This window comes from Acanthochromis polyacanthus, chromosome 7, assembly GCF_021347895.1.
Source record: "Acanthochromis polyacanthus isolate Apoly-LR-REF ecotype Palm Island chromosome 7, KAUST_Apoly_ChrSc, whole genome shotgun sequence".
NCBI classification, from domain to species: domain Eukaryota; kingdom Metazoa; phylum Chordata; class Actinopteri; family Pomacentridae; genus Acanthochromis; species Acanthochromis polyacanthus.
The window spans coordinates 5140451-5159027 of NC_067119.1; the positions used below are offsets into that span (position 1 = coordinate 5140451).

The following is an 18577-nucleotide window of genomic DNA, read 5'->3' on the forward strand; positions in this document are numbered from 1 at the left end:
TCTCACATGCAGAGCGAAGTGGGCGTGAAGGGGAGTAGACCTGGATCAGGGAATCCAGGTAGGCTGGGGCTGTTCTTGTAAATGTTTTGTAAGCCAGGACGAGAGTTTTGAATTTGATTCTGGCTGCAACTGGAAGGCAGTGAAGGGAGATGAACAGGGGAGTGACATGAGCTCTTTTGGGCTGGTTGAAGACCAGACGTGCTGCTGCATTCTGGATCATCTGTAGAGGTTTGACTGTACATGCAGGAAGACCTGCCAGAAGAGAGTTGCAGTAGTCAATGCGTGACATCACAAGAGCCTGAACCAGAAGTTGTGTGGCCTGTTGGGTCAGGAAGGGTGTGACCTTCTGAACCCTAAAACCCAGCGTCAAGTGTTTTCTTTCGGGAAAAAAAATCATCAAAATTACTCAATTTCTGAGCACAAAAAAGGAATCGTCAAATGTGCAACTGTTGGACAACTCTTCAACATATCATGTGTAGTACAACAGGAAAGAACAACAAAGTAAACTGAAAATTGCAATATTTCATTGGTATTATTCAAAATTTTACTTTTTAACTGTTTGTTTTACTGTTTGCACAAAATCTAAAATCAAAAATTCTCCACTCTTTAGCGTGCAACTAAGATCTTGGCCGACCCCTCTCACCCTGGACAGTGAGAGGGGTCCATCAGGACTAAAACCTCTCGCCACAAGAACAGCTTCTTCCCCTCTGCTGCATCGCTGATGAACACTGCCCGTGCCACTGCAAATCAGCTCTGTAAACTATATTAATCACCTCTGAGTAGTAACTGTATATACCTTGTCTATTTGTTTATTTTATTTTATATTTCTTACATCTCTTTACTTACTATTTTATTTGTACTTGCACCAAGAGCACCAGAGAAAATTCCTGGTAAGTGTAAAAACCTACTTGGCAATAAAACTGATTCTGACATATGTAGTTGTTTCCTGTCCTATAACGTGTACAAAACTCAATAAATCTGTTCTTTAACTTTCTGGAATATCTTCCTCCTATAGCATCAGTTTCTCGGAAGATAGTTTGGGATGATGTCAGCTAACAGCTACAGGGAAATACCTTCGAGATGGGAAAGAGTAGTTTCTCCTTCACAGCCTACATTAACTAAAAGGTGCAAACTTTACTGTTTTTTTTATGTTTTCTGAGGTAATTTCAGTTTCACTTTCACTTTGTACTGTAGTTGAAATTCAGAGTTTCAGTGGATGATCTTGTCCTATCAGATCTGGGGGTTTAGGGGTTGGCGTTGTTTGATTTTAAACTAAAACTCAACATTTTTATTATTTCTCGGCTCTTTGTGGTGATTTTCTGCCTCTGCTGCACTTCTGAAATGGGCCCTTTCATGTGAATGTTCAGTCTGTCGGACAGCAGCGAGGGCAAAGGGTAGAAATAGGTCGCAGAAGTTCGATCTCTGCGTGGTGTGACCCTCCAATCAGCCTCACGGCATCAATCCTGATCCGGTCGCTACCCTACGGATGTAAAAACCCTCCCTCACCTCGTACAGACGCCGTCCGAGTGCAGTTGTAGAGGATGGCTAATTCTCCAAACGTGGTCCACACCGTTATGGAGGCCAGATGTTTGCTGTGCTGAAACACGTCCAGCTTCCCATCTGCAAATACGAAAGGAGGGCGATCAATTATTTTATGATTAAACCCACAGTCAGGACACAGACAAAGACAGAGGTGGCAGACACGTGATGCAATGATAATTGACATTTTAGGGTGATTTAAGGCACAAAGAGAAGCCGCTGTGGACACCAGATGACAAGGTTCTTGTCATTTTTCATGATTGAATCAGTTATTAGATGCAAAAAAAAACATGCTCGTAAAGAAGCAGGTGTAGAAGCACATTTTCAGCTTTAATTTCCAGGTTTTCCCGTAATTTTAGAGCTTTAAGTGCATTTTTTCCAACATTAAATCTGGGATTTGTCACCCGCAATAAACAGCCAAATCAATAAATCCGTGTAATTTTTCAGCATTGTAAGTTTGTTGAACATAATTTTATCATTAGAAATTTGCAAACTATCACTTTAATTTCTTTCGTTGAGCTCTAACAGATATTACATGTGTAGAACAGCAGTTTTGGTTTTTATTTGACTGGTTTTTGTTGAGTTTAGAACCATTTTTGGCTCCAATTTTGTTTTATAAATGTAAAAAAATATATGTATTTTAGAGATTTTGTATTTTTGATACTAAAAGTCTAGATTTGTTTTTCTTGGGCCACATAGACTTAACTTTTTTTGTGTGTGCATTATTTAATCAGTTGCTCAATATGAATAGAACCTGTAAAAATCCCTTTAATTTCTCTTGTTGAACCCAAACATTATCTTTTAGAGCATTTTAAACACTAGTTTTGGTTTTTATTTGTTTTGGTTTTTTGCTTTTTGTTGAGTTTTGAACTGTTTTTTTGGCTCCACTGTTTGCTTTTAATGTAAAAACGTATAAAAAGTTTTATAAATTTTGTATTTTTGATAATAAAAGATTTGTTTGTTTGTTTTCTTGGGTCCAACTCTTTTTCTTTTCTTTTTTTTTAACCATAGAATCATATCTTCAGGTTTAATTTCCAGGTATTTCTTACATTTTTACAGTTCTAAGTACCTTTTTCCTCCGTAGAAATAGACATGTTGCACGTAACAAATGTATATATTTTTATTACATTTTTGTTTGTTTTTTTTCCTGGGGTGGTCTATTTTTTTGCAATGTTTTGCAGGAATTATACAGTTATTAGATATGAATAGAGCCTGAAAAAATACCTGTAAACCAGCAGGTGTATAGAGACTCAGCAGTGACACATCATTAGCTTTAATTTCCAGGTTTTTCCTGTAATTTTACAGTTTTACGTGCCTTTTTGCAGCATTAATTCTAAAAATATCATAAAATGTATATTCAGTGTATATCCTTGGTGCCACCTGTGGTTAAAAAAGGGAAATGATGCATCTAATACATTTCTAAAACCTTTTTCTGAGTCAAACAACAGAAATTCTCCTTCTCCTCCCTGCTACTATCTGTACCCACAAAATATAACAATTTTTTTAAAGCTCTTGATAACCAGTGACCCTAAAATAGAATAAAACACCATTTCCAGCATGATTTATTACTAAAAACTTTATTAATGAGATTATAATCGGAGGTCCCTGACGTGTTTAAGAGCACGATTAGTTAATAATCATCAATCCTGAGCAGTTTTAGTCACTTCAGAACACAAACGAGCTGTTTAGGATTCAGCTGCGGTGGTGAAGAATGTCTCAGATTCACAGCTACGTCATCGTTAACAGTGTGTTTTATCCTTAATAAACCGAGTCATTTCTGACTTTTACTGGTCGTATTTGGGCAGATCGGCTCCGTTCTGCTGCATTTGCATGTCCAGGGTGAGAAATGACTGCAACACCACAGAACAGAACAAATACTAGCACATTTTATCTGTGAATGTCAAATATCAGCTCCAGGCTCACTGGCAGACGAGCAGCTATTGTTCAGAGGCCGTGTGGTCACTAAAACACTGAAAACACTCAGTTGCTTGGTTACCTCGAGAGAACGGCCAGTGAAGTTTGGAAAAGGCCAGAATTTAAACCAGAAAGCAGACAATTACTGAGGTAAATTATTAGAATTAAATAAAAACAACCAAACACTGAGATCATTTATTAGAATCAATTACAAATGGTCAAATACTGAGGAAATTTATTTTGAAAAATGATGAATATATAAACCCAAAAACAACCAAATACTGACAGAATTTATGATGATAAATGATGAATATATAAACCCAAAAACAACCAAATACTGAGAGAATTTATGATGATAAATGATGTATAAACCCAAAAACAACCAAATACTGACAGAATTTATGATAATAAATGATGAATATATAAACCCAAAAACAACCAAATACTGACAGAATTTATGATGATAAATGATGAATATATAAACCCAAAAACAACCAAATACTGACAGAATTTATGATAATAAACGATGAATATATAAACCCAAAAACAACCAAATACTGAGAGAATTTATGATGATAAATGATGAATATATAAACCCAAAAACAACCAAATACTGAGAGAATTTATGATGATAAATGATGAATATATAAACCCAAAAACAACCAAATACTGACAGAATTTATGATGATAAATGATGAATATATAAACCCAAAAACAACCAAATACTGAGAGAATTTATGATGATAAATGATGAATATATAAACCCAAAAACAACCAAATACTGACAGAATTTATGATAATAAACGATGAATATATAAACCCAAAAACAACCAAATACTGAGAGAATTTATGATGATAAATGATGAATATATAAACCCAAAAACAACCAAATACTGAGAGAATTTATGATGATAAATGATGAATATATAAACCCAAAAACAACCAAATACTGACAGAATTTATGATGATAAATGATGAATATATAAACCCAAAAACAACCAAATACTGAGAGAATTTATGATGATAAATGATGAATATATAAACCCAAAAACAACCAAATACTGACAGAATTTATGATAATAAACGATGAATATATAAACCCAAAAACAACCAAATACTGAGAGAATTTATGATGATAAATGATGAATATATAAACCCAAAAACAACCAAATACTGACAGAATTTATGATGATAAATGATGAATATATAAACCCAAAAACAACCAAATACTGACAGAATTTATGATGATAAATGATGAATATATAAACCCAAAAACAACCAAATACTGACAGAATTTATGATGATAAATGATGAATATATAAACCCAAAAACAACCAAATGCTGAGAGAATTTATGATAATAAATGATGAATATATAAACACAAAAACAACCAAATACTGAGAGAATTTATGATGATAAATGATGAATATATAAACCCAAAAACAACCAAATGCTGAGAGAATTTATGATAATAAACGATGAATATATAAACCCAAAAACAACCAAATGCTGAGAGAATTTATGATAATAAACGATGAATATATAAACCCAAAAACAACCAAATGCTGACAGAATTTATGATAATAAACGATGAATATATAAACCCAAAAACAACCAAATGCTGAGAGAATTTATGATAATAAATGATGAATATATAAACCCAAAAACAACCAAATGCTGAGAGAATTTATGATAATAAATGATGAATATATAAACCCAAAAACAAACAAATACTGACAGAATTTATGATAATAAATGATGAATATATAAACCCAAAAACAACCAAATGCTGAGAGAATTTATGATAATAAATGATGAATATATAAACCCAAAAACAACCAAATACTGACAGAATTTATGATAATAAATGATGAATATATAAACCCAAAAACAACCAAATACTGAGAGAATTTATGATAATAAATGATGAATAATATAAACTCAAAAAACGGCTAATACCAAGGTCATTTTTTATGTGAAAAAATAGGAATTCCTGGTGATGTAATATGTACCGTACACCTCTTTGTTTTCTTCCCTTTTTTTCTTTTTTTTGATTTATTTTTTCCTCTATATTTTTCTGCTGTTCTATCCATAAACGTAAAAATGTGAAAATAAAAAATTTTAAAAAAGAAAAAAATAGGAATTCCGAGATCATATAGAAAAAAATAATGTGTAAATATATTTTTTAAAAATTACACGTAGCAGGTTATGGTGCAGTTAATCATTACTGTATGAATACATCTGAGTCTAAATTTTTCTCCTTCTTACTAAGAGCTAGAAAACCAGAGGAATGCCTACAGTTTGTACGGACGGAGATCAAAACCTACAATCATTCTTTTGAAGTTTTAATTACCAAAGGTTTACAGACGCCGTAAATCTGTGTAAAACAAGAGGGAAGCTTCTGATTGGTTCCACGTCCACCTGTGCTGCAGCCAATCACAGCAAAAAGACTGAAAGCTGTCTCTAAAACCAGCAGAGCTCAGCAGGTGATTTCTCTGCCGGTCTGAGAAGCAAACAACAAAACTATAATTTTCCTTCAGCAGAACAAATCCGCTCTCCAGCTGTCCTGTTTCAGTCGTAGCCACGTCTAAAAATAAATACCGAGGCCGAAAAAGCTCCTCACTGTAAACAGCAGAAGGAAAACAAACACACAGAGCCTCAAATCTGCACTGATTTACTGGTGATATTTAAAATTAGTAAATCACGTTTGGCTGCATTCATGACTACTAACGTCTACAAAGGCCAAAATCATGAAATGTGAGTTCTGGATTTCTGCTGTTTTACGACTAAACCGGTCGACACACGGACAGATTCCTCCAGACGGTCAAATCTGCACTCAGCTTCTACACTTGGGTTAAATCAGCTTCAAATTTCAGGAGTTTTGAGATAATTTACTCTAATTTCAGCCCTCCTAAACACCAGATTCAGAGCTCCTCTCAGACTAATTTAGCAAATAAATTAATCATTTTTATAGGCGAGTCTGGAAAAATAACCATTTCTCATCAGTTTTTTTCTGTAAAATAATGTATTTAGCTGATTTAAAATGCAGGAGAAAGTAGTTTAGATTTATTTTTTTTTTACTATTAACATTTAAATTAAGACTTTTTCCCCTCAGTGTAAATATAAATCAGTTCTTCTACTCTGTGCAGTGACATTAAAGGTTAATCTAATCTAAAATAATGCAAGTAAATATTAACTACAGAGTTTGATGTATTATTTAAGAGCCAAAGCTCATAAATCCTAAACTGCAGCCTTTGAGATTTGCTAATTAATGGAGTTATTTCCCAGTCTTGCAGTGTGTGCATGTTTGAAATTAGATTGAAATTCTCTTTATGCAAGTGATGAATTTGTTCAGATTTTAAAACTTCTCTGCTTTACATGTTTCATAACCTATTTTTTTACGTGAAAAGAAAACTATGCTAAAAGAAACCAGATATGATCAAAAATTGGACTAATGTTGGCAAAAGAGACACGGATGAGCGGAGAAAAGCTGCTAAATGTGCTTAAATCCTCTTAAGAGCTTCTTCTTGTGTCTTTTTAAGCGAGATTTGGCTAAAAGTTGGGCAAAGAATCTGCATTTTTTCAGTCCAAACTCCAGCTCCTGATTAACATCTGGCAGGTGGAGTGGAATCACCTGCAGACCGTCAGAACTCGGCTGCTTGCTATTGGCCGTTCGGCGTCACATGACCTCTAACTGAAGCGTTTCTGCCTGCAGACTGATCTAAAAGCAGCTTCACCTCCATCCTGAGGAGATGCAGATGAAGCAGCAGGAACCTACCTGCCAGGACGAACAGATGGTTTCCAGGCTCGCCCTGCTTGATGACGTATTCCCCCTGCTGGTACGTGCGCTCGTACATGCACTCCACCATGTCCTTGATCTGCTGCAGCTCCAGCCTCTTCAGGTATTGGTTCTTGTTCAGGGCGTCTGTCAGCAGCTTCTTCACGCTGTCAACAGCAACATGTGGAGGTTAGGAGGTTAGTTCTGCTGCTGCTGGAGGATCAGGAGGTAAAAAGAGACTTCAGAGGAGTTACAGGATCAAACCAGTGACGGGAAGAATTACAGCAGACGGTTTACAGGCTTTTTTTAAGCAGAGAAACGTGAAAGATTAGCAGAGAAATGAGATTTTTGCAGACCGAGGACAGAGAAAGTAAATTAATTTCTTCAGGCTTCATATTTATTTCATTTAATGTCACTGGTTTAAGTTAAATATACTTAAATAATTTGATTCTGTCAACTGAGCATTTTAAAGAAAACCAACGTGAAGTTTACAATTTCAACTGAAATATTGGCGAAATAAATAAATAAATAAAAATCCTGTGGGGAAAAAATGTGAAAATCCAGCAGAAATAATTGTTTTTAAAAAGCACAACTACTGTAGAAAAAAAATTAAATTTACAATAAATATTAAATTGTGGAAAAATGCAAACATAATGTGAAATAATATCTTTATAATATTTTTAGTAGATTTAAATGCATTAACAGTGTGATTTTATAGTCACACATTATCTAAATTAGCATATGTAAAAACACAGAATTTTGATGTGGATGTTATTTACAGTTAAGGTCTGTTTATTTTATTGTAAATGTTCACAGCATTTTCTACTAGTTTGTATCTGCAATTTAACAAAAATCTCTAAAATAACAACAAAAACTATTTACCATTTTTCAATTCTTCATTTTCAATCTCTGTAAATTATGTATTTATGAAAATACAGATTGTTTACGTTGATATTAGTTAGTTTCCTAAACTATTTTTTATAGTTAACATGGAAATGAATGCTGTTTTTGTGTGATTATTATTTTTTTTTTTTTGCTAGATATTATGTATATTTTAACAATCTGTAAAATAACAGTTTAACAAGCTATTTTCAGTTTTAAAAAGTACATAATTTACTTTCAAGTAATGTCAAACATCTGTAAAATAAAAAATATTTTCAGCTGATTTCAATACACACTAAAAAATTTTTGGTCAAACTTTGTAAAAGAACAAAACTCTTGTTTTATTTATTTTATTTTAGTGAACTTGAAAATTAATATTTTTCTGTGATTTTAAGTCTGTACAATTATAATTAAAAATTCCGCACCTTTTTTTTAATATCTGTAAAAATAACAGTTTAATCTGTCTGATTGTTTTGTTTATTTGTTTAACATTTTGTTTCAATAGATTTCACTAGTTAGTATCTGCAATTTAACACAACAGAGCAAATCTGTAAAATAACAGCAAATTGTTCCAAAAAATAGTTAAAACTGTAAAAGTATTTTTTTTAACAATGTGTAGCATAAGATATGTTAAAACATAATGTTTTTTTAAGCTAAGCTATAAAACATCTCCAGGACTCCCACATCCTCATTACTCAACTCATGATAAATATTTTGTCTCCTGTGAACTGATGTCCGTTTGCAGCTTCAGGGTTCGTCTCCGACCGTAAATCAAGCAATACAAAAAAAAACACAAAACGGTATTGAGCTGTCAGGAATTTACAGATGTGCATTTTAACAGCTGCAGCAGAAAGAAGACATCACTTCCTTCTGGGAGCCGTAAAAACCTGAGAGGTTAAGAGCCTTAAAGCTTGTAGATCATGGGAGCTGGTGGCCGAGACGTGGACGAGGACGAGGCGTGTGCTGGGTGGTCCGTTTGTTCACCTTATCGGGGGCAATAAATTACCACTTTGGGCTTCGTAAAGCGAGAGCAGATGACTGGCGGGACTTTTGTTTTTCAGCCCAAACAGAAAAACCTTCATTTCCGTTAGTTTGGGTTTGATAATCAGCGTCGGGCTCGTTTGCTTTCATGCCGGGGAATCTAACGAGGCTGTTACATGAAGAGCTGTTTGCACAAATCACACATTTTACATCAAAAACAAATGTAAAACAAGACTTTCTTCTATTGTCAACACGATAAATGAGCTCATGTCTCAGCACTCTGTCGTGTTTTCTGTGTTTTTAGGCCGTAAAAGCTGCAAAATCTGAGCCAAGGTCAGCTGAGGAGGCGTCGGGCAGCCAGTAAGGTAGATTTAAATAATGATAATGATGTATTTGCTTCCTGTCTAATCTCCTGCAAACTTTCACGGGCTGCTGATAATCCAATAAGAAGATTTTTGTCTCAGATTTCCGAACCAGTGAACGCCAGCGACAATTAGTCTGGTCTAAAAATAGCGGCATGCTGCACAGAAGCTCTTTTTGGGAGAAAATTGTGATTTTTTTTTTTTTTTTTTTGCATCGATCTTGATGATGTTTTTTGGTCAGAAACCGCTTTTCAGTCACTTAGATGCATTCAAATCTCTGAAAATTCACTTCATGACTAAACACAGCACAATTAATGACACTTAAAGGCTCCTAAAAGCTAATAATCGGAGCCCTTTAGCTTTGTTTGGCTACGTAGATCTGGACTCCAACATCTTCACATGGTTTTCTGTTAAACTTTTCCTCACCACTTTGGCTGCATGTTTCAGATTATTGCCTCGCTGTAGGATCCATTTCTGCCCGAGGCTGAGTTTTTACCTGCAGTTTTCCTCTAGAATTTTAATGCCATCGTCTTTTCTCATGATGCCGTTTACTTTGACAAGTCCTCGGAGCTTCAGGAGAAAGTAACTGAACTCATCTTTCAGGTTCTTCAAGACATTTCACCTCTCATCCAAGAGGCTCCTTCAGTTCTGTTTTGGATGAGAGGCTTCAAGATCCTAAAAGTGGAGTTTTGGCTGCTTTTCACTGAAGGTCCCAGAACTATCAGACCCGGATGGCTGAGAATCTACATCGACTTAGTTTGGCAGGACTTGTCTGGCCCATTGACTGAAAAACATCCCAAAGCATCACATTTCCATGAACAGGCCTGATTGTCAGGATGCTGCTTCTGTCCCTTTGTCCTATAAACTCCAATTTCATCTCATCCAACCACAAAACTGAAGACGAGAAGCTTTTTTCTTGGTCTAGATGAGCCTTTGCTTGTATGTCTGAAACTGAGAAGTCGAGTCCTTCAGTCTTGTTCAGTGTCTGACTGAGATGTTGCGACTAGAATCTCTCAAAGTCAGGATTCTTCTTGGTTTCTACCATTCATTCCAGTGCAGGAATCACTTTTGACCTCCCATTATGTTCTTTGAGCTCTTCCACAGTGTAGAACTACTTGTACTCTCTGATTATTCTTTGGACTGTGGCCACTGGACCTTGAAACCACTTAGATTTTTAGCCTTTAGCACTTTTCTCTCAGTAATGGACCTTAACAGCAGCTATTGCAGAAATAATTGCATCATTTTAGGTAGTAAATACTGAAAAAATCTGCTGTAGGCTCCTTTGACATTCATTTAAAATGGAAAATATGTATTAAATGGCCAAAAATATATGGATATTTGAAGTTTACACCTGCATCTTCTTGGAGGAGTTAAGTTCTTCTTGTTTACTGTCTGATTAACATGCTTCCACAAGAATTTCCCAGATTCATAAGAATGCTCTTGGTGTTGATCTGTGATTGTTCTTGGTTTCTACCATTCTTCCCAGTCCGGGTGTCACTTGTGGCTTTATATTTCACTTTTTGAGATCTTTCACAGTGTAGAACTCCGAGTACTCTTTGATTGTACTTTGCATTATGGCTACTAAACCTTGAAAACACTTGAATATGGCTTTATAGACTTTGCAATCTTGTTCTTACACAATGCAACTTTATTTTGTGTAATGACTTTTTTTTTGTTGTACGTTGCTAAACCAAAGAGCTGTCTTTTTGTTCATTGTCTAACAATGAAAATAAACATCTATTCTACTCATTTCTGTTTTATTTCTCCATCTTCTGAACAGCTACAATGCATAACTTTCTCTCTGTGATGGACCCAAATATTTAGTTGACGAAACTCTTTGTTTTTAGCGGTGATTTGCAACTAACTAGAGAACTCCTGCATGAGCTGCTCTTGGTGTTTACCATCTTAGAACCCTCTAGAACATCGTAAAACTTATGAGAAACATTTAAAAGCTGCATTTTCTCTGAAGTTAGTGACGATTTCAAGAAGCATGAATAACTTTAGACTTGGCGTTTTTAGTAAAAAGTTAAGAGAAAGTTATCGAGATGGTTGAAATTCTTTGTTAGCATCTCTAGCACAGTGTTTTAGCATCTTTTGTGACATATTTATGTAATTTCTAGTCAGAAGAAAGCAACTGGTCAGACAAACAATTGGAATAAATCTAGTTAATTTGGGGCTTAACGGGAAATTTCTTGTGTATTCTAGTCTCATTTTAGTTATTTTGTATCATACTTCTATCTTATTGCTTTTTGCTTCTCAGGCCCTGCATTTCTTGTTATGCCATTTGTTTTTTGTTTCTTTCTGAGTAATATCTGGTACAAGAGTTTCCTTAGTCTTTTCCTAAATATTCTACAAGTCCCGACCAGCTGCTGAAGGATCTCGACCTGAATAATGCTGTTTTTGTTGTAACAGACTTTTTACACGTCATTAACACTACAGTCTTTGCCCACCTTCCACTTCCCGCCCACTGATGCTGCTGCTTTCCTTTTAAATCTCCTCCACCAGGCCTGCAGGGATCATGAACCTTTACCTGCCGTCTTGCCTCTTTTATGGCCTTTTTTTTTTTTTTTTTTTTTATAGTTTCAACCTTTCAAAAAGACAAACCTCTCACCTTCAGGATCGACTTATTTGGGCCGATACCAATTATTGGTAATCAAGAAAGGCCCTTATTTGGAACCAATACATATTAAGGGTGATGTTTTAACAGTGTGTGATAGCAGAGAACCTGTCATTCATAACCACACTTCTTAATTAATAAGGGAGTCTGTGACTGAAGGTGTCAAATAGGAGTGATTAAATTAGGACACTCTCAACTGAGATTTATCAGTTTGTTTCCTGCAGTTGCATCTCTATTTTCTTACTATTTCACTGTTTTATCACTTTTATTGTCCACTCAGATCCAGATCTTCAATTAATTATTGTTTTCCAGACTCTGTTTCAGGTTAATTTGTGGCTGCTGTCTAACCAAGCCATTAGCATAGCCTTAGCCACTGTGAGCAAAGGTGAAGTAGCACATTTAACTAATCAATAACTGGTCAATTAAAGTACAGATAATTGGAAAAATGGCATTGTTCTGTCACATTTGTTGTCCACTAAGATCCAGATCTTACAGGATTAATAATTGTGGCTTTTGAGACTCTTCCAACTGCCTTCTAACTTAGCCGCTAGCGTCAGCACAGCGTTAGCCACTGTGAGAGAAGCTAACTTCCTGATTTGTGTTTCTTGTTCAGTTTTTGTAGTTTGAAAAACATTTCTGAGGCCACAGAACGACTACAGACAGTCAATAAAAACAAAGATAATCGGAAAAATACCACAATAAAACAATCAACCAGTCAGATAATTGGTCTATCCCTGTCTCACCTGGCGTCCTTGGATACTCGAGCCTTCTCGAAGGAGAACTTGGGGAGGCTGCTGGAGTCGTACGTTCTGGATGTTGGTTCTGCCGACACTCCGGCTTTGGCTCCTTTCCTCCTGTTGATGGTTTCCTTGATCCGGACACTGAGGTTGGGGCTGCTCTTCCCGCTGGCTTTGACCGAAGGAGGCCTCGAAGCCAAGCCGGCCGAGGCGCCGCTCTTCACCACGTCCTGCAGCTTGCTGATCTGGACGCACTTGTTCTGCAGCTCGTCGCTCAGCTCGGCCAGGACCCGGCTCTGCTGGCTCAGCTGCTCCTGGAGGCCTCGGATCTGCTGATCTCTGGCGCTGAGCTCCTCGTCCTTCCTCTTGCCTTCTCGCTCCAGCTCCTCCACCCGGGCCCTCAGCAGGTCCAGGTTCTTGAGGCCCTGATCTTTGCAGGGTCGTCCGTTGGAAGCAGCGGGACATCCATCAGCATGTTTGTAGCGCTTTGATTTCATGGAACCGTTTCCCATCTTCACACCTGAGCACAGGAGAGAACCAGAACCTGCTGAAAAGGTCAATCCAGAACATCTAAGCCGAGAAGAGTAAGATCTCCTGCAATCCCCAACAGTTTTACAGTTCAACAAACCCAGTGCTTTGGTTTTTTTAAACAGTTAATATGCAAATTGATACTTTCTCTAACTGTACTAGTTATTATCCAGTTTTTTTTAAATCTGCAAAATGTTAGATTGTTTAAACATTACAGTTAAAAGCTGTGACACATGATTTTTTTAGTGTACACTGTAAAACAAATCTGTTAAGTTCACTGACAATCTGGCAGCAAAGTGGTAAAAATAACAGCAAATATTTGTAAAATTATATTTAGCTGATTTAAATACAGTAATCGATGCAATTTTACAGTCAAAACATGATAAAGAACAAATTACCATTTCTAAAAAAATAGATTTGTGATGTGCTTTTGTTTTTTTTAGTTAACATGCAAACTTACACTTTGTCTAACTTTACTAGTTATTTTCCAATTTAATTCTAAAAGATTTTTAAATCAGTAAAAAATAACATGAAGTTGTTAAAAAAATACAGTTAAGTTGTAAAACATTTACAATGTAAATGTTTGTTTCAAAACTTATGTTAAAATCCCCTCCACTCTCACCCATCTGGTCGAGGCAGATGACTGCCTTCCCTAAATCTGATTCTACTGGAGGTTTTCCTTTGGAGGAATCCAAAGGCAACTTCAGATTGTTGGGTTTTCTGTTCTGTCTATAATCTCTATGGTCTGTAGCTTACAATGTTAAGCACTGTGAGATGACATACACTCACTTATTAGGTACACCACTTCAACTGCTTGTTAACAGCTAATCAGTCAATCACATGGCCGCAACTCAATGCTTTATTCATGTTGACGTGGTCAAGACAACTTGCTGAAGTTCAAAGCATCAGAATGAGGAAGAAAGAGGATTTAAGTGACTTTAATCATGGCATGGTTGTTGGTCTGAGTGTTTCACAAACTGCTGATATTTTCTTGGTACCAACTGATCCTGGTTTAAACTCCACAGCCTCCTGAGTGTTGCTGCTAACCATCTCCATGCCTTTATGACCACAGTGGACCATCTTCTGATGCTACTTCCAGCAGGATAATGCTCCATGTCACAAAGCTCAGATCATCACAAACTGGTTTCTTGAACATGACGATGAGTTCTCTGTACTCCAACGACCTCCACAGTCACCAGATCTCCATCCAGTAGAACCTCTGGGATGTGGTGGAACGGGAGGTTGGCATCATGGATGTTCAGCCGACAAATCTGCAGCAGCTGTGTGATGCCATCATGTCAATGTGGACCAAATCTCTGAGGAATGTTGTTGAAATTCTGAAGACAAAAGCAGATCCAACCTTCTACTAGCAAGGTGTACCTAATAAAGTGGTCAGTGTGGTGAATCTGCGCTACATGAACTGATATGGATTTCAAACAAAAGAGCTGACGCCATGAGGAACCAGAGAAAGAGGGAATCAGTGTGTGATGGTCAGTGTCCTGTGCATTTATTATTCAGAAGGCAGGAAGTATTGGATTTCATGAGGAGTCACTGTGAGGAGCTCAGAGAATCAAAGCAGCTGTAAGAACAAAGTTGAGCTCCGAGTGTGAATCTGGGCAGAAATGTGGCAGAACAATCCTGTAGTTGTTGTTGTCGCCCACTCACACATACTTCATTCATGACATTCCTGCTGGATCCATCCCATCATTCTGCTCACATCAGCCTTCTAACTTCTCATTAAAGAAAAATTAAACACAAATCCACAGTTTTCCTCTGTTCTCATGCTTCTGATTGGAGGTTCTCTGACTAATTGAAAGCTCATTAACATCTCAGAGCTTCGTGCACCTGCAACTTCTGCTGCCTCGTCATTCTCCGCTGTCGACCGACTGACTCGGTCCGGTGCGGATTCTCGGTACTCACCTGTTCGGTTTCCGGTCCAGCAGCTAAAAAAAGGAATAAATGTTGTTTGTGGACATCCGAGCCTCGGCACACGGTCGGTGAACCCGGTATTAACGGCCAGCGCGCATCCTCTCCTCCCCTCCGCGACTCTCTCTCTCGCGCTCTCCCGTCCTGCTCCGGCGCCCGGGCGCGTTCCCGAGCGCGCCGCGGCACCGGGCATGTCAGGTGTGAGTGACGTCAGGCTCAATGTTTTTTGTTTATTTGCCGAACGAGTGGATTTATTTACGGTAAACAACAGAAGTGGAAACATCTCTGTACAAAATCTTCCTAATGTGAAACGATTCAACAGTTTATATTAATTACTTGAAAAATAAAATAAATTCAAACCCAACAGGAGGAACTCTATTCATCACTGAGGTGTTTTTTCTTCCATATTTCACATTATACATTTTTAAAAAATAAAATAGATGAATAAAATAGCAGTGTGTAAAATTAAAATAGATGAATAAAATAGGTGTGTGTGTGTGTGTGTGTGTGTGTGTGTGTGTGTGTGTGTGTGTGTGTGTGTGTGTGTGTGTGTGTGTGTGTGTGTGTGTGTGTGTGTGTGTGTGTGTGTGTGTGTGTGTGTGTGTGTGTGTGTGTGTGTACATATTTCAATTTATCACCACATTTTATTTATCTATTTTAATTTTTTTTAATTTCTGAGTCTTGATAATGTGGTCTCAGTTTGTTCTGATGTATTTTATCAGATCCAGCTGATGTTCTGTTGCTGAGGGTCTGAGTGTTGCTGAGAACAAACCCGAATTAAAGCTGAACTTCTGCTCTGGATCTGTTCCACTGAACACACAGACTAACACACAACACGACAGTGGGCGTGCTTTCATGTTGTGGGATTTGTTGGTGAGACAATAATTAGTTTTCTGACTCGTTATTAACCAGGCAGCTTGTGTTAAGTTGTGACTGTCCCCAGTTGACATGGGTGTTTCCTGAACGATCAGCAGGTGTTTAACTATGAAAGTATTTCAGGTGCAAAATGTTTGAGCACCTGTGACAAAAGAATTTGTAGTTGTGTACATTGAATTTGTATGTGTATCAGCAAATCTGATTTCCCACACTCTATGAGTTGTGTACTTGTAAAATAATTTCTTGTTTGTGTCGATTTGTTTTTCTTCCCACAAATACAACACAAAAACACACATTCACAAAATCGTAATTACAGGTGCACAAATCATATTTACAGGTGCACAAATCCTTCTCTACAAGTCACATATTTCAACACTGACACACTCACATTTTGCACCTATTGTTGCAGCACACTAAGTGCAAAACATACTTGTGCACCTGTATTGTACGAAGTGAAGTTGAGGTGAGAATTTGAATATGTGCAAATCTGAATGTGAACTTGTGCAATAAGTATGTGAAATAATCTACCACGAGAATAGCTGAGTCCTCTAACACACGAACACAAATCGCTGCTTACAACCACTCGAATCCTCCCCACGAGTCACACATTCTCTGTTTTCTACAGGTGCAAATCAGAAATCTTACTTCCGGTCCCGCTGAGATATTTGGTGCAAAACTACAAAACGAAAAAAATAAATAAATAAAAATAAGAAAAAAAATAATAAGAAAAAAAAACTTCAAAACGATCCGGGGCCTCATTTATAAAGCTTGCGTACGCATAAAACAGGGCTAGAAAGTGGCGTACGCCACTTTCTACGCAAAGGTTGTGATTTATAAAAACAAACTTGGCGTGAGAATGTGCGCACCGGTGCACCAACCTTGATTCTTGATGCTTCTTTACGCACAAAACAGGGCGTAAATCACAAACTTTGCGTAGAAAGTGGCGTACGCTGTGTTCGTTGTGATTTCTAAAAAAAAAATTGGCGTGAGAATGTGCGCACCGGTGCGCCAACTTTGATGCTTGCTTAAGCACATTTTGGAGACGGAGGGAACGGCAGTGCCGGAGGATGAAGTGGCGAATTGAAACCAGATTGATCTCAAACCTTTATTGTTATCACATATTAGACTTGTAGAGCCTGATAATCATAAACACTCATTGTTGTAGATGTTCATATAGTGCGCCATTCGGCTGACGACTGTATTTGCAGAACTATGTTCATATATTAACAGGAGCGGATTGAACGTTATTTCATTCGGTCGTTTGACCGAAGGGCCGGTGCGGTGATCTTTATTAAATAATTTTGTTTACTGATCACCCGGCGCCTGTATGGCTCATCCATTTGTAGGGGTGGTCTCTGACGCAGTGGCACGGGTTCGATTCCTGCCTGCGGCAATTTTATGCATGTCTTCCCCCTACTCTTCTCCCCATTTCCTGTCACTCTTCACTGCAACTATCACAGTAAAAAGGCAAAAAAAAAGAGTAAAGAATTTTGTTTATTTATCCATATGCGGCCGAATGGGATGAGCGTCCAACCATTAATCAGCCCTGTACAGGCACGCAGGCACACATGCTTCACACCACAACCCCCGAGTGAAAATGAATTTCTCTATGTGAACCAAAAAAAATGTACATTCAATCAGTTTACAAATTATTTGTACATTGGACATGATCATAACAAATTTAGTGGCAGGGTGGCCTGGGTCAACACATGATTCATTCATCCTGACGCACAGCAGTGAAAAGACTGCAGGCCGGCGCTGCGTGAAATGCTGTGGATCAGCAGCTTATTTATATACAGATACATTCATGAGTTACTTTGCATTGACCATTCATGGTAAAATGTGGGTGTGTTGTGGGCGGAATGTGAGGTGGATCCACCTGTGCAATCTTCCAGCTGGTGTGTGATTTATCAAGAAATTGCATGCAGCTGTGCTTACGCAAAGTTTTATAAATCAGGGGCGAGGGGCATACGCCCATTTCGTATTATCGGCGTACGCAAACTTTAGTATGGATCCTACGCAATGTTTTATAAACGAGGCCCCCGATCTGTGTATAAATTCTATGCTCTGAGATTGACAGACTTTTCGGCCAGTCAGAGAGACGCTTTGCCCGCCCAGCCAATCAGAGGTTTTTATTCCATCCCAGGTCGCTTTACCGACTTCCGGGTGTGGAATTTCACGATGGAGAGAGTGTAGGCAGTTCTTGTTTTGGACGGCTGGTCTGCTCTAATCTCTATAATGCGCATTTCCCAGTGACTCATAACTTATCCATTCCTCTTAGTATATTGAAATCAAATCAAATGTTTTGTATCTTCTGCTTAATTATCAAATTAAATATTTTTTGTGTTTAAATATAATTTAATTGTATTTCATGTTTAATTTTCATTTTAAAAGTTTGATTGTATTAAGTGTTTTTATCCTTTGATTTAATTACTAA

The 18577-nt window shown here is 37.3% G+C and overlaps 1 protein-coding gene across 1 annotated transcript in view; it reads right to left on the reverse strand.

Annotated features, from left to right (window-relative positions):
- The window catches only part of prkg2 (protein kinase cGMP-dependent 2), a 41448-nt gene extending 26015 nt beyond the window's left edge, over positions 1-15433 (reverse strand). Inside the window, exons 1-4 of the mRNA XM_022208261.2 lie at positions 15259-15433; positions 12817-13330; positions 7232-7398; positions 1507-1620 (exon numbers count right to left, since the gene is read on the reverse strand). Of these exons, the coding sequence (XP_022063953.1) occupies positions 1507-1620; positions 7232-7398; positions 12817-13322 (787 nt within the window). The 5' untranslated portion in view covers positions 13323-13330; positions 15259-15433. The remainder of the gene's footprint in view (positions 1-1506; positions 1621-7231; positions 7399-12816; positions 13331-15258) is intronic.
- Between the last annotated feature and the right edge of the window lie 3144 nt (positions 15434-18577).